The sequence below is a fragment of the Columba livia genome, chromosome 3 (assembly GCF_036013475.1).
Source record: "Columba livia isolate bColLiv1 breed racing homer chromosome 3, bColLiv1.pat.W.v2, whole genome shotgun sequence".
NCBI lineage: Eukaryota > Metazoa > Chordata > Aves > Columbiformes > Columbidae > Columba > Columba livia.
In genome coordinates, this window is record NC_088604.1 from 6,976,698 (window position 1) to 6,996,452 (window position 19,755).

The window sequence follows — 19,755 nt, forward strand, 5'->3', positions numbered from 1 at the left end:
CTCCTCTCCCCATGGGGCCACAGGCCCTGCCAGGATCCTGCTCCATTGTGGGCTTCCCATAGCGTCACAGCCTCCTTTGGGCACCCACCTGCTCTGGTGTGGGGTATTCCATGGAAATGTTTCCCAATATCTAATCTGAACCTCCCCTGGCACAACTTGAGGCCATTTCCTCTTGTCCTATCACTTGTTATTTGGGAGAAGAGACGAACACCCTCCATGCTACAACCTCCTTTCAGCCAGTTGTAGAGAGCAATAAGGTCTCCCTTCAACCTTGTTTTCTCCAGGCTGAACAGCCCCAGTTCCCTCAATCGTTCCTCATCACACTTGTGCTCCAGGCTCCTCACCAGCTTCATCGCCCCCTCTGCACTCTCTCTAGTACTTCAATGTCCTTCTTATGATGAGAGGCCCTAGGTGGGGGATGCTAGTTGAAAGATCAGTCCTCTGGTGCCCTTCTTCTCAACTGAAAAGATCTCAGTACCTATTCCTCTGCAATGTGAATGCGTACTAACACCTTCCTACTTTGATCTTTTTGAAGGAAGATATATTGCTTAGGCTGGAGGACTGACTCCTTTCTAGGACAGGGTAGTCACTGTACACATGCACGTTTCCTACTCAAAACCTACTTGCATTTGAGGCTTCTCCTCACTGCAGTCCTGTGTCTCCTGCCAACACTGCTGTTTCTGGTGTGTGAAGCACCTCCAGAACATTTTTTCTTGTCTTCTTATTCAAACCCGCATGGTGTCTGTGGCACAAGCCTTTTCCTACATAATTACTGATCATTGGGGTGGATATCCTCACCTTCATCACTTGTAATTTCAGATGTGAAAGGAAGCAGCAGGATTCAATTGCCTAAGTTTAAGGCACTGTGGCACTCCAGGGCACATGGGATGCTTGCAAGGGTTTGCCGGTATGATGCAGGACATGTGGGAAATCTAGAGCTCTCTGGAGCCTTGGCTTAGCCTGTGTGCCCTCCCTGACCTGTGTCCCCTGAGAAAGAAGACAGCAAAGTGCAGGACAAGAGTTCTTCATGTCTGAAACCCACCTGAAAAGAAAGGAGCATCAATCTGGAAGACCCAGGACTTACTGACGTATTTGACCAACTCTGGAGGCAAAGGATGGCATGTTGTGCACTGGGGCATCAGTCCTGGGATGGGATTGCTGTCAGGGCATTCATAATCATATCTCTTTTATCTCTAATCTTTACAATTTGATGTTAATTATTGGTTCAAAACACCACTGGGGCAAATTCTAATGTCACTGGAGTGCTATAAACCCAGAGTAATTCTGCTAAAGCATGTGCAGCTGAGATTGTAATGCTGACAGATAATAAACACAGTAGAAGGAGTCAGCAACTATTGGGCCAGACTGAGATCTTCTTACACAAAGCCTGGGTAGGTCTTTCACCAGCTGCACTGAAGACCTGCAGTTATCACATTCCTCTCTGTAACATTCCCCAAAGTGGACTTGGGTAATTGATAACAACAATGCCATCACGTGCCATGTAGGAGGAAAATCTCGCTGTTATAATAATGTTACAAAGGTAGAAAGTTTGAAGCTGGTTGGCTGATGTTCTGGGGGAAGCTCAGCAGCGTGCTCAATATATTGCAAGAGATAAGAGGGACCAGTTTATTTTTCCATTGCAAAAATGGGCTCCAGCATCTTCCCACTCTGCCTGGTGCTTTTGTTACATCATGTGTGTGGTACTCCGGTGTCTGTAAGTAGAAACCTGATTTCTACATGCTCCTCTCCATCCAGGGACATTTCATACCTTATACTGGTTCTATTTTATTCTCTTTCAGGTTGGGCACCTCTCCAGTGAGGCTGGTAAGTGCTCTGTGAGCTGGTTTGAGTTTTAAAGCCTTTTCTTTTGCTCACTGTGTGCCACCACATCTGAGCACGTGATGTTTTGTCTGTTTTGCAGCAGCAGATGCTGATGTTGGTGAAATATCCAAAGACATTCCAGAAATAAACTTAGGTGAGTTCATGTCTAAATTCTCATAACACGTGAAAAATTGTGAGCCAAATGCTGAATCTTCAGTATTGAGGAAAAGACGTGGGAAAATGGTCAAGTAGCTCATTGTAACAAGAGAAATATAATTAGGCAAGCTCTGAAGTACTTTTCTTTGGGTATGACACATGAATCTATCCTAGGAATGTAACTATGCAAAAAAGGGGTGCAGATGTCTTTCTCTTCTGAAGTTTGGACAGCCCCATGGTGCTAAGGCAGCAACACTCTGTATCAACTGGAAAGGCTCCAGAGTCCCACCAGCATTCTTCTCCCATCTCTATATGATTTTTATAAAGTTTTACAAAGTAGAATATAGCTTAGATGTTTATTGAGCTTCAATGTAAGTGATAAGGAAAACAAATGGAAAAGACACAACACACCGTACTCTCTTCCTCTATTTTTCTTTTCATTTCCTGTAATGTAAATTTCTATACATCCTTCGATGGTGCACTGTGCAATATTCTTCCTGATGCATTACACCGTATTCTCGAGAGCATTATCTCACAGTGTGACTGTTGCCGCTGCCTGATAGCAAGCAAGAGGTTATCAAACTAAACATTGATAATGGTGGCTGCGAGATTTCTGCCATCAAAAAGGCAGATGTTGCAGGTTAGTAAAAATTGAGTAGGAACTACTGTTAATTTTAGGTCTGTTACTATATTTCAGTGTAAAATGGCTGGTTCTTCTTTATTTTTCTGTAAATGCCCAAGGATATTAACCTTGTATAAGTAGTCTCAATATGTTTTATGATGTGAAATACATTTGATATTTCATTCACATTATCTTTCATTAAATTACTTTTCAGCTGCTGGACTGGACCTCTTTCAGGGTGATATCATGCTTCCTGTAAGTAACTAAAAACTTCATATCCATCATGTGTCCTGATTGTATTTTTGCTACAAATCAGCCCATCTCCCCACAGCAGATGTGTCACCAGTTGTTAATTCCCTTTTCAGAAAAGTCAGCGAAATGCCCTAAGAAATGAGACCTACAGATGGAAGTTCCCTGTTCCCTATATTCTGAGTGATAACCTAGGTAATGCAGATACATAATTCAGATTTTTAGCTCTGATTCTTATTTGCACGGGAGTCACTACGATGATATATTTGCCTTTTTCCAGAACTGGTTCTATCACATTAAAATTCACTAATAACTAGTTGCCTCCTTTATATAAAAATCTTTTTTTTTTTATTCTACAGCTATTGTAACAAAACACAATTCAATCAAATTCAATCATTTTTCATTTCAATCGTTTTTCTTTTGTTCCCATGTGTATATCTGTGTGCATACCTTACCTCTCCAGGGTGAGTGATCTGCAGTGTGTTAAATGTGCTTTCCTGACACTTGTTTTCCAGATCTGAATGCCAAAGCAGTCATTCTCCAGGCGTTTGAAATGTTTCGCCTTAAGTCTTGCATTGATTTCAAGCCATATGAAGGAGAGAGTACCTACATATTCTTTAAAAAAGAAAGCGGGTAAGGGTTGTATCAATTTCCATTTAGTTTTTCTGTGTAGAATACACTGGGAATTCATCCCATTTGACTTCAGCAGTCTAAAAGTCTAGTCTAAATTTGTTGTCAGCAGAGAAAAAGAGGCCCTGGAGAAAGCAACCCTTCTAACTTTCTTAGACACAGAGCTTGGAAGCAGCTGCTTCTCTGCCGACTGTAGAGGATATTTAGATGATGAAGTTGGAACAGGTACCTGATATTTTTATGGTCACAAAAGGTGAATCCCGACAGAATCACAGAATGTTGGGGATTGGAAGGGACCTCGAAAGCTCATCCAGTCCAATCCCCCTGCCGGAGCAGGAACACCCAGATGAGGTTACACAGGAAGGCGTCCAGGCGGGATTTGAATGTCTCCAGAGTAGGAGACTCCACAACCTCCCTGGGCAGCCTGTTCCAGTGTCTGTCACCCTCACTGAGAAGAAGTTTCTTCTCACATTTAAGTGGAACCTTTTGTGTTCCAGTTTGAACCCATTACCTGGAGCCTGGCTCCATCCTCGTGACACTCACCCTTTATATATTTACAAACATTAATGAGGTTACCCCTCGGTCTCCTCCAAGCTAAAGAGCCCCAGCTCCCTCAGCCTTTCCTCATAAGGGAGATGCTCCACTCCCTTCATCATCTTTGTTGCCCTCTGAATTTTCATCAACTGCTTCCACTTTCCTTCCTAGGGAAGTTTTCCATTCCAGCGGTGGGTGAAATGGCCCCCATGTACATTCTCTTAACTTACTGAGGATGTGAACAGCCAGAATTCAGGTTTTGAAACCTTTCGAAGACAGGTCAAAAAAGAGCCATGGAAAGCCAGTTTATTGTAATATTGCTGTGGTTTTCAGGTGGCTCTTCTTTAACGGAAGTTCCTCTTGAAATCTGAAAGGGATTCAGGGTTTCCAGGAACTGGAAAGATTTACTTCATTTCTTACATCTAAACATGCTTTGAAGGAACATCTAGAAAAGCACAAAAACCTCCTCACTATGTTAGCTGTCAATATTTCTTTTTCTCCCAGAACTTCACAAACACCTGTAGGCACTGATATTTCTGCCCTCAGCTCTTCCTTGGGTAATATGTCCTGTGACACTTCTCTTACAAGACTGAAAGCACCATTCTGAAACTCCCTGGTAGCAGCAATTATAGAGACCATAAGCTCAAGCTCTTTGTTTTCAGAACCACATTAGTGTGTTCAGAACTCCTTTGACAAACTTGACCTGATACTTCTTTGTGATGTGCAAATGAAGCCAGAGGAGGGGAGATTCAGACCAGACATGAGGAAGAAATTTTTTACACTGAGGTGGTGAAACCCTGTCCCAGGTTGCCCAGAGAGGTGGTGGATGCCCCATCCCTGGAGACATCCCAGGCCAGGCTGGACGGGGCTCTGAGCAACCTGATCTGGGTGAAGATGTCCCTGCTCATGGCAGGGGTGGCACTGGATGAGCTTTGAAGGTCCCTTCCAACCCAAACTATTCTGTGATACAATGCAAGCAGGTGCTCTTTAGCACTTGCCTGTCACATCACCCTCAGGCTAACCCCAAAAGTTCCCACTGAATTGATTGAGGAGCTCCTTTCTTCCTCAGTCGTGATTAGTTTCTGCTGAGTCACAGATGAGTAGCTGGGTCCTCACACCAAAATATAATTTCACACCTGGGGTGAAGGCATTGTATAGTTGCTGTTAAAAAGGACCAAATGCTGCTGTTTTAAATCCTCCTAGAACCTTTCTCCAGCCCAAGTGATTGCAAAAAACTCAGTCTGTCTTGACAAGTTTAGTGTTTCCTTGTATATATTATGTTTCTTGACATGTTTCTTGGGAAAAAGGCAGCTGATATAAGACTAAACTTCTGTGGATCTCAGAAGTCAGAGATGGGCACTTGGTTAACACCTAAATAATGTAATAATGTCTTCTATTACTCCTTTTATATTTAAGCCTGTTTTGATATTGCTCTAAATCCAGTGAGCAGAATGAGAAATGTAATACAGAGAAGAAAACTGTACTTAACAGATAGTAAGGTCTCTCTCTTTCTCAGGTGTTGGTCCATGGTGGGGGACCTGAAGACTGGCCAGGACCTCTCAATTGGGGCAGGGTGTGACACCAAAGCAATTGTGGAACATGAGATCCTGCATGCTCTGGGATTTTATCATGAGCAGTCGAGGTCAGACCGGGATGACTATGTGACCATCTGGTGGGATGAAATTATTACAGGTGGGTTTTGACTTTCAAGTCAGATTTTGTGAAGTGCAGACTCATCAGTATTTTATTTTTCCTTTTAGATTTTAAAATCTTCTTAAAGATATAATTTTAGAAACACTAGGCCATACCTGAGACCCCCTTAATTCAATCTGTAGCAGGATTTTAATACAACTTCTCTGGTCAAAGACCAGAGACTGTCTAAGGTCAGAAGAGAGAGGCCCTGCTTGGAAGTCAGAAGACTTTATTTCCCATTAACTCCAGGACTGGCTTTCTCTCTGATTTTGAACAAATAACTTCATTTCTGAGTCTTTTTCCTCTTGCTGTACAATGAAAATCGTAAACTTACTGGGATGGTGAACTTTGAGGTCCTTTCAAAATCTGAAAGGTTTTATACTCAGAGATTCAAGCTTTCCTGAAACTGGACAGATTTAATTTGTACATGAAGAAGCCTCAAAGTGATTAGATCAAATGAGACACATAAAACAGGGCTCTATCCCGCTCTCTGTCTCTGCAGGTTCTTGCCTTCAGGCTTAATATCACCAGATTCAGCAGCTGTATGAGTTTCAGCAAACTCTCCACAGTCCCCTGGTCCCTAGGCAGTTTCTTCTGCTGCCTCCTGTGAGTTTTGGATCCATACTACTTAATGATCATATATGTGAAAATACGTGAATGGTATAACAAGTTCTGAAAGGCACACTAGCAGAGTTGTGCTGCCATTGCTTATGCTCTATGCAACTTATCACTTCAGTCTTCAGGGTTATGCACTCACTATCTTTGCAGATAAGTGAAAAAATACATGCAAAATAGTAATTTAGAAGGAATAAGATCCAGGGACACTGTGTTCTCTCTTGGATAGATAAGAACTGCTGGTACAAGCAATTTCTGCTGACCTCTGAGAGCAGTATCTGGTGTTTGGAATTGCTCCAAGTTGAATGGCCATGTGCATTCCTACTTGTTGTTACCCTGTAAGTGTCATCTCTTGGGATGGCTGAGCAGTAGATAGGATATGGATATTCCTTTTGCAGACCATACTTTTTATTGTTATGAGCAGCAGTAAAAACAATTCACTTTATTGCTAACTTGGCCCCATCTTGAAACATGATGACAAAGATGATGATGACAGTAATAGCATCCAGACCCTGACTTTTGGGCCCCTTTTTGCTGTGCACTGTAACTAACCACCTCAAATGCAAAAAGCTTTACAATGTACTTGCAAAGCACTATTGTGAGCTCCATGATTTACAGAGGTACTGAAAAACTGTGCCAATTCTCTGTGCATTATTTTTTTTATTCAAAAAATTATGTCATTGTATCCTCTCAACTTACTTGTGTTGTATTCAGTAGCCACAAATTTGAGACACCAAAATAATTATCCAGATGATGGACTTTCATGTGGCATTGTTGTGAATAGAGTCATGGGGCTAGTCTGATATCATTACAGTAAATTCCTATACTCTGTAGGTTTCTATCCGTATAATAAAATTTCATTTTCCAGTTAGGCAAATTCATTAAGTAGAAAATCTCTGTTGAAGCTATTTGAAAGTTGTCTGCTCCTTTAAAAGAAAATAAGGCTGATATGATTGTGCTCTGTGTGTGTGTGTGCACATCTGTCCCTGAATTATTGATCTGCAATCTCAGATTTGACAGCATGGTAGCAGCTTTTGCCACAATGCATTTTCATAAACTGCAATACAAATAGCTGGCTGATGAGAGAAGAGAACCCCCATTCATGCTGCTGTTGTCAGAAAAGCTAAGACGCCTATTAAACTTCAGAGAAAACACACAGGACAGCCTAATGAAACAGCCTCCTCACTGTATGGTTTGTTTCTTTTAAAAACACATAGAAATTACCCTTTGCTTGGTAATGACCTTAAAAGACAACATCATTATACATGCCTGTGTCCTGCCAAGGTCTTTTCCCCAGCTATAAAAAAGTGATAGCACTTTAATTAGCAAGATTCTCACCCTTTTTGATAAAAGGTGCAATTCAAGTATCTGTAAGGAAACAATCCAAGGTCTTATACAATCTCAAGCCTTGAACTGAAGACGTTTGCACCCAGAATGGACTTACAGAAGGAAATGTAAGTCTTTATGCAGAGAAGCTGTAGTTATCCACCAGAGCAGATATGTACTGTTTCTTCTTGGAGAAAGAATGCCAGATATACTGATAATATTATTTGTGGTTGGGATTGCTGGCAATCTCTCTTTACTTCCATACCACAGTGTGTGAAATGGCTCCCTCTCTCTGCCCTAGCAGATACCTTTATAATGAAAATCCTTCTCTAAGGACAAATTATTTCACCAAGAGACCATGAAAAACACATTTCCAAAAGACACTTCAATAGCAATATCATAACAATATTGTTAATCTAGGGTAAAAACATCATAGTTTTTTTTTCACAGATTCCTACTGTACTCTTTGCTTCAAAGAAGAGCAGAATGGAGGCACTCCATGACTCTCATACCTGTCCCCTTAATGAGTGGAGGGCTCCAGGGCTCCTCCTTGTTCATGTGTGATCTAATATCCTAGGAAACATTTGCATCAACATTCACAGGCTCTGGAACGGAGTATATTAATCTTTCAGTTCAGTTCTTCAGGATGTTTACCATTAGACCACCTAATATAACTTCCTATATGCCACATTCTTTACAGCTCATTGATATTTGGTTTTGAACTTACCGAAGTCACATGTGAAGGCACAGAACCGCAATCTAAAGACACCGCTTCATTGTCCAAATGACTTCATAAACAAATCTTGATAAATTTGAATATTTTATTGTAAAGTAGTTCGGCCTCAGAAAACTATATCCAAGGTGCCATGCTAAAGCCATTTCCTTTCCAATTGCTCCAAAAATGAAGAACTTTTCTGTTCTTTTACCAGGCAGAGAGCACAATTTTGAGAAGTATGATGATGGCTTCATCACTGACCTGAACACCCCCTATGACTACGAATCATTGATGCACTACGCACCATTTTCATTTAACAAAAATGAAAGCATCCCCACAATCACAGCGAAGATACCAGTGTTTGACAGCATAATTGGACAACGTCTAGACTTCAGTGCCATTGACCTGGAAAGACTCAATCGCATGTATAACTGCAGTAAGTTATAAGTTTCCCATGGCAAGCTGTTTCTTTGTTTATACTTGAACCTGGCTGGTTCACCTCCCTTCTGTCTCTAGAACCACAAAAACTCTTCTCAGGTGCTCCTGAAGTGTTAGAGGAAAGGACTTGTGCTGTAGAGACCGAATCTGTTTTTTCCTTCCTCGTCCCCATCTTTGGCTCTGCTAACTGTTGTTACTTTTATAAAAGCTCAATTAGTCAATGAAAGTCAGTCCTTTCACATCTTCCACGTTGCTCCCGGGGGTTCAGACATGTAGTTATGTTCTGCTGGTGTGTAGGCAGCTTCACTATGCCGTTTTTGAGAGGTGAATGCAACTGTACCTTGTCCTCTTTCACTGACATTTTGTCTTAATTAGATTATTTCGCACCTGAGATTAGCTAAATCTAGAGTCCAACACTCTGTCTAGTTGGTTGAAGATGTTATCACCATGTGTGATTATTAGGGAAAAGTTCTTGTCCCCATGGATCTGCCAACAGAAGCATCAGTTTGCAGGCAAACTCAGTTGAACGGGCCTAAGGTAACTGGGTGGATTTTGCTTGAAATGGATTAAATGGTGCTCATGCTCAACAAGCAAACAAGTGAGCCATGGAGAACAATAACCTCCAGCAGAGGAATGGTTAAATGCAACGCCACTGCTGTTCACAGCATGACCTGGATCTCCAAGGCTTACAAGCAGGCACAAAGACTGACACCACCATTCACTGTGCTTCACCTGCACCCTGGGAGCTCGTTAGCATTCTGCAAAGTGGTCAAATGTTCATCTCTTTATGCAGGGAATCCCTCTGGGATTAAAACTTTTCCTCTTTTGAGTCTTTGGGTTCACACCTGCTGTGGGTTAAGTCCTTCTCTATGTGATGTATATACTAGTGTAAACAAAACCCTTCAAAAGTAGAGTGTAAATTTTATTTTAAATAAGATACTACTTTGGAGGTAACTATGTGTGCCTTTTCTTTTCAGCTTCAACTCACACTTTTTTGGATCAGTGTTCTTTTGAGTTGGACAATATCTGTGGCATGATTCAGGGCACCAGAGATGATCTAGACTGGGTCCATCAACAGAGCAGTGCTAATGGGGAGGAAGACCACACACTTTCTGGGCGCTGTAGAGGTAAACCATAGTAACAGAACACTTTCCTGTGGAAAAAAGGAAAGGGTTAGATGGAGTAATGGTCCCTTGTGCATGTCTGTATTGGTCTGTGTGCTTTAAATGCAGCATCTTTAAAAACTTCTCTGGACCTGTAATTGTGATCAACCCTTGAGAAAACCCAGCACTGGCTATTCTGAAAACACAGGATTAAATGACCATAATTAAGACACTACCCAGCAAACATCAGAGTTGTAATGTTTCTAGTTAAGCAAAAAACTCTTTTTGTTTTCATACATCTTGGGCCTGTGAGTGTGAGTTTATGGTTGCCCTCATGGTCTCATGAACCTTTTTGAAGTAATGGAATGTTTAGGATGTTCTCCACACCAGATAAAAGAGGACAAAGAACAATCTTAATTTGAATATAATCTGGAAAAGGATTTACTGCAACTTCCAAAGTCTAAGTGAGAGTTATGTTACCCCATGATAAGAATGAAACAACACTCGGAGCCACTCATAAATGTTGTGTTTACAAAGCAATTGAGATGTTAAACTTGAGGAGGACTTGTTCTGAAAACAGAAGAAAGCTGCAAAGTCTTTTATGTTGAGAGTTTAAGGATAATTTTCCCACAGTAATTTTGCCATTTTTCTGAGGAAGAAAATCTTGGAAAGAGTGGAGTCAGCCTTACTCACAGTCTCAAGATGCAAGTTTACAAGAAAGAATTAGGATTAAATCCCAGCGGGTGGTTCTGAAAAGCAAGGGCCTGATTTGTCATTATTTAGACAGGGTAAGCTACTACAGACATCTAAGAAAAAAGTGACTTTTGTAGTAAATTTTGCCTAAGTACAGAGTGAAGGAATCCTGGCCTAAAGCACATCCAGTTGTGCTTTATTACTCTTTGATAAAAGAAAAATTAGTCTTGCTGCACTCCAGAGTAGTCTATTCCCCTTATGTGTCTCACACACTGGAAAGAACAACCCCTCAACCTCTGATAAAATGCTGGTACTTGTTTATCAGGCCCAAGAATGAAATATAACTTGAGAAAACCATCTGACAGCTTCTAGAAGTACATGCTCCTAACCCTTGTCTGATATTTTAAATTCTTTCTCTCCTCCCCCCCCATATAGTATAATTGAAACTAAGAAATAATCCATCTTAATTGTTTGAGATTACCAGGTAAAATCCAATCTGTCTGACGTAAACACTTAACTTGCATTTTTGCTTTAGCATCTAGTGACTCACTATAAAAGAAGTATTGACGTTATCTGAAGAGTTAAAGGAGAGGGGCAGGTGCCTCTCAGGATCTCCAGAGTGTCTGAATGAATTGCACGAGTAGGGAGACCCTCTCCTTTTGGATGCCTTCAGTGAACCTTGGTTCATTCAAATTCAGAGATTTTTGGAGAGCCGGTTCTGCAGTCATCTCAAGTGGGGGCAAATTTTAGGTTTCTAACACAAATGGATGATATTCTGCCCAAACCATTTTGACTTCTTGGATTTTTGACTTATTATTGGCTAAACTGAAGGAGGAAAAGTACAGACTAACATTTAAAGAGGAGCTGGCAGCCTGGCTCTGGATTTGATCCCTGTTTCCCCATGCTGATATTATAATATTCTAACTGCCATAGATACTTAATGTTGCTTTTATTTGACTTTCTTACAAAAAAGGAGGAAGAGTCTAGATCATTTTGGGGTTTGATACCATAATAAGTTCAACAACAAAGTTAAGCATCTGAATCAGGTTCACAGCCCTGTTTCTCACTTGGAGAAACAGCGATCATACTTACATTAAACATGCTTAAGTTTAACATAAATTTAACTTATGGTGGAGTGTTATGCATAGGCATAAAGCAATTAGGTATTTTTTGCAAGGTTTCTACGGGAATGAGTTGAAAGCGTTGCTACTGTGTAGGAGGTAATGGAGAATATTTCCCCGACAGATTTAGAGCAAACATGATAAACAGATTGAACAGCTCCACTAACCATGCAGGAGGCTCTCAACGGATGACGCTTCCACGCAATAGCTAAAAGAATTTCATTTCATTTAATTGTAGTCTATAATGAATATCTGAAAAGCAACAAAATACAAGTTACATTACAAGTTCATATGATACTAAGATGAGTTGTGTGTACAAATGGTAAATACAAGGATAAAAGTAGACACTTCAAATCTAAAGTAAGGAACACTTCAGAAAATCTTAGTGGGAAATTAAACTAGGGGGACAGGAATTCTTAAATAATTTCCCCAAACTGAGAAGCTATGTTTTGAAATGTTTTTGGGCAAGCTGTAAAAAAAGATCTTTTCCATGTTCAAGGTCAGGAGAGTGCTAGTTTTGTGTCCAACCCTTTTTTATTATCTTTATCACTGATAAGAAATTGTCTTTACAAGGCAATATAACATGATCTTTAAGATCTCATCTTTTTATTATCATCAGTATAAATCTAGTAAAAAAAATGTCTACTGGTTACTTGAAGTCAGCACTGAATCCTCTGTCTCATCTTTGATAATCCTGAGGCATCCAACTTCCAGCTAGACCAGCTAATGCAAAACTCATACAAGCTGCCAGCAGTGAGTTCCATACATATGCCAGACTACTGGTACTGTTCTTATCCTGGTCTTTCTTGGATGGTTATCACATACCATTTCCTCTGCTGTTCATGTTAAGTACTACACTTATGCCTACTAAAAAAGTGGAGTTGAAATGATAAATTTACACCATGCAGTTAGCAGGAAATCTGGAAAAAGACAGTGACACTGCATATTTTCCTCACAGATGCTGGCTACTTCATGTACTTCAGCACCAACTCTGGCCAGGCGGATGAGGTGGCGGTCCTAGAGTCTCGAATTCTTTATCCAAAGAGAACTCAACAATGCCTCCAGTTCTTCTATAAGATCACGGGAAGCCTTTCTGACAAGCTGGTCATCTGGCTTAAAGAGGATGATGGCACTGGAAATATTCGCAAGATGAGGAGAATTCAAACCTTTCAAGGTAATTCTGGAAATGTGAGGAATATATAGAATATTAGGGGAGGAAAAGTTGACTTGAGGAAAAGTTGTCTTACTGAGTCCATGTGGGTTGGCTCAGTAATGAAAACATTTTCCCAAAGCTACCAGAAGATCTTGCGATCTTGTTAAGGATTTTGGTATTACATGACGGCATTTAGTAGTGAAACTGTGGGTTTTAATAATGTAATTTAGGTGGTCCACAGCAGAAGTCACAATATTTCTAAGAATGTTATGTTACACTCTGTTATGTCACACTCTGCTGGAGGTGAATTGACTACAGCTCCACTAGCTGTGATATGGTCTGACAGTGAGCTCAGATGAAAACACCCGTACTCATCAGCAGTCAATAAGAATCCCAGCCTGATTTTTATGTCGTTGGAAATGTAAAAACATATGTAGTTTTAGGAATGTGAAATGAGTCTGGACTTTGGGTGATTTTGCTAAAGAGGACAAATTCTGCTGCCGCGGTGTTGTGCATTTACATTGTCAAAACTCAAGACCTGTGATAACCTGCCTATGTCAAGGTGCAGCAGTTTGCAAGGAAGGATAAATCATAGAATCATAGAATGGTTTGGGCTGGAAGAGACCTTAAAGCTCATCTAGTTCCAACCCCCCTGCCACGGGCAGGGACACCTTCGACTAGAACAGATTGCTCAAAGCCCTGTCCAACCTGGCCTTGAACACTTCCAGGGATGGGGCATCCACAACTTCTCTAGACAGCCTGTTCCAGTCCCTCACCACCCTCAAGGTGAATAATTTCTTCCTTTTATCTAATCTATATCTACCCTCTTTCAGTCTGATGCTGTCACCCCTTGTCCCTGATGAAGTGGCAGCAACAGTTAATTTTGATATTGGGTCATTGACTCCCATCAACTTCTTATGTCTTGGCCCTTAACTTGTTGTGCTTTATACTAGAGACTGTCATTCACCAGTGTGTGAAGTGATTCTAAAACAATCTGTCCAAAGCATTTAAATGATAAGGCAATGTGAGTATGTGACAATCACAATACCAACCTAAGATCTCTAGCCTTCAGGACTCTGTGAGAGCTCCAGTTGTCTAAAAATGCAGCTGGAGTGGGTAGTTAGGAATAAGCTGTTTCATAATAGCAGAAATCATGCTGATGGCAATGTTTTGCTTTCCTTTTACCAAAGCGGATAATGACTATAACTGGAAAATTGCCCACGTAACCCTCAACGCTCAGAAGAAGTTCCGGTACCTCTTCCAAGGACTAAAGGCTGACCCCAGCTCTTCATCTGGTGGGATTGCTATTGACGATGTGACACTGACAGAGACTCCCTGTCCCACAGCTGTGTGGGTCATTCGGAATTTCAGCCAAATCCTTGAAAATGGAACAACTGATGTTATTCAGAGCCCCCGGTTTTATAGCCCTGAGGGTTACGGTTTCGGGGTGAGTTTGTATCCCCACTCCAGAACCAGTGGCTACAGTCGCATTGCCTTTCATTTGTGCAGTGGAGAGAATGATGGTGTTTTGGAGTGGCCAGCTCTGAACCGCCAAGCTACACTCACAGTGCTGGACCAGGACCCTGATGTCTTGAAAAGGATGTCCTCGAGTAGAAGCTTCACCACGAGCACAGATCACATTAGCTCTGGTAAGTGGTATCTGCCAGGAGGAATGGTGAAAATGAAAGCCAAGGAATCAGAGTCAAATGATTGAGTGTAGGACTCAGAGCTGGTCAAATTTGGCTGCATTTCCCTGTTTGGGACATTTTTCTGTGTATGACTTTCCTGTCTGTGATTCAGAATTCCTGTCTGCGACTCAGAATTCCTGTCTGCAAAAGATCATCTGTTGCAGAATCATAGAATCATTTCAGTTGGAAGAGACCCTCAGGATCATCGAGTCCAACTATAACCTAAGTCTAGCACTGAACCATGTCCCTAAGAACCTCGTCTATGCATCTCTTAAACTCCTCCAGGGATGGTGACTCCACCACTTCCCTGGGCAGCCTGTTCCAATGCCTGACAACACTTTCAGTGAAGAGTTTTTTCCTAATATCCAATCTTGTGAAAAGTTATACATAAATGGTTGGTTATTATGAGTAATCCCTCGGATATCTGATTTTGACTCTGACGGCAGAGTTCTCCTAAGAGCTAATGATTCCTATTCTACCTGTGGTTTGCCCCTTATGATAGGTGATACACCACCATTAGATGGTGCAATGCCACCAAGGTGTTGTATTCCTTTACTAAATAAACAATAATTTAAGTTAAAACTACATTTTGGAGGCTTGGTTAATTTGAGCATATATGGTCTGAACGCACAGGGTACACGATGGAGCTGTATTCAAGAAAAAATACCTGAAAACACCTGTGAGATCAGTCTGCAGCATTTGAAACCTGTGTGTAGACTACAGTTTATTAATTATTTCAGACAGGGGCTACCTTTTAACTCCAGGCTTATATAGCATGTAGCACCATAGTTCCACATTCACCCCTAGGATTCTCCATGGATGTGTTAATTTGAAGAAATAAGAATAACAGGACAATATTGAGTTTCATACAGAATAAAATACTCGAGACAAATCTCCATCCTTCTTTGCTTTTTCCAGTGGAAGTTTAGTACACATTTTTTCAGGAGGAAGTTTCAAGCCTTAGGTAAGAATATGTTTAACAGAACCACAGCAATGAACAAGATCTGCTAGGCTCTAAACCACAGGTATTTAAAAACTGATGAGGAAGTGTCCTTATGCAGGAGGGAGCTCTTACCTGGTGACAACAAGGGGTAACTTGTGGTTGGTTAGTCCTTAGTGAAAGGGGAGTTGTAGAATTTAAATGCCCTCACATAGACTAAGAGACCATAATCTAAGGATCTGCTGGCACCCATAATTTGTCAATTGCCTGTGATTTGTTTGGGTATTTCAGCTCTGAACTTGATTTTACAGCATAAATCCTGTTTAACACCGTAATGCACAAAGAAGTGATGTCATACTTCCAGCTGGAGAACTTTGTGGTTCTTATTTGTCACTTATATTCTCTTTGCAGATGCTAACGGAACCTTAATATGGGAGAAACCATCAATTGTTGGAACATTCGATGCTTCATGCAATTGCTATAGAACTGTAAACTGGGGGTGGAATACCTTCATATCCCACAGCCAGTTGAGACGGAGAAGCTTCCTGAAAAATGATGATTTGATTATTTTTGCAGAATTTCATGGTAAAGACCCTCTTTCTGGTTCTTCTTACGAAAACAAATGGGTGATCCTTTATATCTTTTTTCATACACTCAAGCAACTATTGCCATCTGGCTCTGAATCATCTCTTCTAACGAGGATGGACTTTTAAAAGCATTTCCATACCTTAGTTTCAGGTGGGTGATGTTGACCAAGGTGTTTGTTGAGTTCAGAGGAATTAAAATTGTGATGGCTTACTGAAGGTTAACTTCTTAGACACCTTTAAGAACCCTAACCAGTAGCTATGTCCATTTCTAAGCATTGAACATACTAAAAGACCATCCTCAGTGTGTTTATTTTCAAACAGAACAGCCACGTTTGGTATAATTTTTCAAAGTACAGAATGCCTCTGATTTACCTACCTAGTTAGCATAATTTCAGTCTTATTTTCTATCTTGTACTTTAAATATTCAGAACTTGCTGTTGTAGTGCAAGAGCTCTGTAAAGGGCAAACAGACAAGGAGTACCCTCCAGTCCTCAGCACCCTGTGAGCCCCTGGTATGAAGAACACTCACTCCTATCTGATGTCTTTGTCTTCCCTTTCCTATTTTAAAAGATATAATTCATCTCAATTACACTGAAGTCCCTGTTGAACCTGAACAACCTGCCTTCATGGAAGACCTCGTTCTTGAAAGGCAGAAGAGAGCAGCCCTAGATATGGAGCCCATTCAAGACCAGTTGCCTTATCTGCGAGACCCGTGTGAGCCAAACCCTTGCCAGAACGATGGAGTCTGTGTGAATGTGAAAGGGAGAGCAAGCTGCAGGTACCACTGACCCCCTCCCTGCTTGCCTTGACTTTCTTCTGAACCAAATGATGCAGATAATAACTATCCAGAGCTACAGACCTCAGAGGTCTCAGCTACTAAGTCTTCAAGGGACAGTAGAAACAGAACACTTCACCGCAGTGAGTAGTTTCTACTAGGGGCTGTAACGAGAAGCAAAGAAACTCAATTCTGTGGATGTAAATAGCATGTAAATATTGTGATGTGAACCCCTCTAATGGGAACTGCCCATCCAGGAGAGTGAGTGGGAGGACCTTGAGGTGGGCCCATAGGGCAGGACAAAACCCCTGATCCATGTGAGTCTGTTCTTTATTTTCCCAGGTGTCCATCAGGACAAGCCTTCTTCTTCACGGGTGAAAGGTGTCAGTCAATGCAGGTCCATGGGAACATCCTGGGAATGACAGTTGGTGGAATTGCTGGAACCATTGTCTTAACCATTGCCCTCATTTCTGTGATGGCTAGAAGATAAAGAGCTGCAGGGGGTTAAATCTCAGCCTGATCTATTCCATAGATTATAAAACATCAGTTTTCAATGAAAAATGATGAATCCCACTTATAGAAGACCAGTCAGCATATGGAAGAAATGCTCTACTAACAGCCTGGCAGTGATCTGTTTATTCTGTACAACTTGACAGTGAATGAATATCCTGTAGAACTACTGTCTAATGAAAGTCCATACGCTACCTTTCTTGTGTACTCTTTGCATGTTTCGTTTTTTCATCCAATAGCAAGTGGTGGTGCTGAGAGTCAACTGCAGTTCAAACTTAGATGAAATAACTGGTAGAACCTCTCAAAACACTAGCAAAAGTCACACAGAACACATATACTAAGCTTCTAGAAATGTTTCTGTAGAAATTACTGAAGAAATCTAAAGAGTACAAATCCATAGGTATGTAAATCAGTACCTAAATACTCGTTTTCCATGGAGCTGTACTGGTTTACAAAAGCTGATTAGCTATTACATAGAATTAATAGTAAATTACAGTGATACATTTTTGGCCAATTCTCTAGCATGGAAATAATTTCACATTAAAGCCAGTTGTTTCTCCAGAAGGCCTCACCACACAAGGTTTTCAAATATTCAAGTGTAAATCTATTTTTGGGCATAATCCAAGGGTTTTTTAAATAACCTATAAAACCCCCATGATTTCTAGATGAAAGCTGAGCAGAGTATCCGTTATCATAGGATCGGATCTGTAGTGGTTACCATTAAATTAATATCTTTTTGGAAATCATCATCTCACAAGTCAAGGAGAGCAGTGGGAGTGTAAGAAGATGAAGACTGTGCCTGTGGTACTAGAATGCATTGGATATGGTGTTAACACCCCAGAACTTATTGCAGATGGCAGGAAGAAACCCATCTAGTATAATGTCCTGAGACCTCTGCTTTCCAGGGGTCTAACAGTTTCCACACTTGAAAATTTGTTGCCCAGGTTTCCTCCAAAAGCAGTTTCTTCTTGTCTGCTTATCAGAACAGGAGGAGTTCAGAATGTTGATGGTAAATAGTTGCAGAGGATGAAACTACCCTTGTATTTATCAGATACTTGCCACAAGGGATGGCTGCCAAGGGAAAATGAACTCTCATGGAAGTAGGTTGTACACAGGGAGCTGGTTTCCACTTATTTTCACACTTGGATTCATCCTCGTGCTCACACAAGTCCCGTGAGTAGTGAAAAAACAACCATGTAATTAAGACATTAGCAATAAGTTAATACTCTGTCCCTCTTATTCTCTGCATTTGGAATAAAATCAGACATAGAGGATACAAGTAAGTCCTAGTTAAGTCCTATCCTGCATATAAGTTTGGTGCCACCAGGTGTTGTCAGAATTGTTTGTAGCTCTTGGAAGAGATGTGAAAAACACAGCTCAGACTGCCTGAGCAGAGAAGCAGATAAGCATAGCTTTGCCAGCTCCCAAACCCAAGCTTACAATGTCCATGGGAAGACTTGTCGTAGCAGTTCTTCTCAAGCAAATTGCCTGTCCTATCTGTTGTGGGTTTTCTAATTAGCAATGGCATGACTGAAGGGTGTGAACCTACTTCATCCACTTAGGGCAAAACAAGATCTATAGCAAGGCCCCACAGGATAGAAGGGCAGAAAATACTTCTGCAGTGATTGCTGGGGCATTTCAGACTTCATCCAAATGACTCGGGTGCTCACAAATAACCCCACATATTTCTGCTCCCCCACCCCACTATCAGATATTCTGCTGGTATAAGAAATGGAGCCTCTTTCTAACAATTCAGAGCATCGCAGTGGGCTGGCTCTTGTGTGGTTGTTCCTTCCTCCAAGGCTGAGGCTGTAACGAGACACTTCTCATGGACACGTATTTTCTTTGTTGTTAACAAGTCACCTCATCTTTCCCAGCATGGCTGGCTGCTGCAGAACTGCAGTTAAACAGGGATCCTGCTGCAGGGCTGTCTGGGCATCTCTGCTGCAGGGGGCTGTGGACAGACTCCTTCTTCATCACCCTGGGGGCAGCATAGCCTAAGTGGTTTGGCTGGTGCTCACGGCAGTTCTGGACCGGGGACCGCCAGGACCCTCTCCTGAGAGCATTGCTTTGAAGTGATTGCTCCTGCCAGGCAGCATGCGGAAAAAATCCTGCAAGCTCTCATTTCATAGAATCATAGAATGTCCTGAGTTAGAAAGACCCACAAGGATCATCGAGCTCAACTCCTGTCCCTGCACAGGACAACCCCACAGTTCACACTGTGTGTCTGAGGATGTTGTCCAGTCTCTTCTTGAACACTGTCAGGCTTGGGGCTGTGACACCTCCCTGGGGAGCCTGTTCCAGTGTCCAGCACCCTCTGGGTAAAGAACCTTTTCCTAATGTCCAACCTGAACCTCCCTTGATGCTATTTATCCCAAGGTGAAAGC

The 19,755-nt window shown here is 41.4% G+C and overlaps 1 protein-coding gene across 1 annotated transcript; it reads left to right on the forward strand.

Annotated features, from left to right (window-relative positions):
* Nucleotides 1-1,485: 1,485 nt before the first annotated feature.
* MEP1A (meprin A subunit alpha) lies at nucleotides 1,486-18,284 on the forward strand. The gene is made up of 14 exons (XM_013370352.3): nucleotides 1,486-1,714; nucleotides 1,800-1,824; nucleotides 1,922-1,975; nucleotides 2,814-2,854; nucleotides 2,965-3,043; nucleotides 3,364-3,481; nucleotides 5,529-5,704; nucleotides 8,575-8,796; nucleotides 9,776-9,925; nucleotides 12,674-12,889; nucleotides 14,059-14,517; nucleotides 15,908-16,081; nucleotides 16,654-16,861; nucleotides 17,201-18,284. The coding sequence occupies exons 1-14, from the start codon at nucleotides 1,646-1,648 to the stop codon at nucleotides 17,346-17,348; spliced, it is 2,139 nt and encodes a 712-aa protein (XP_013225806.2). The 5' UTR covers nucleotides 1,486-1,645; the 3' UTR covers nucleotides 17,349-18,284.
* Nucleotides 18,285-19,755: the final 1,471 nt, after the last annotated feature.

What these genes read in the sequence shown, in the direction of transcription:
- MEP1A (XM_013370352.3), top strand. Translation starts at nt 1,646, where the DNA reads ATGGGCTCCAGCATCTTCCCACTCTGCCTGGTGCTTTTGTTACATCAT. An exon ending in TGTGTGGTACTCCGGTGTCT is followed by an intron (nt 1,715 to 1,799) that starts GTAAGTAGAAAC and finishes ATTCTCTTTCAG; the next exon opens with GTTGGGCACCTCTCCAGTGA. An exon ending in CACAGATCACATTAGCTCTG is followed by an intron (nt 14,518 to 15,907) that starts GTAAGTGGTATC and finishes TTCTCTTTGCAG; the next exon opens with ATGCTAACGGAACCTTAATA.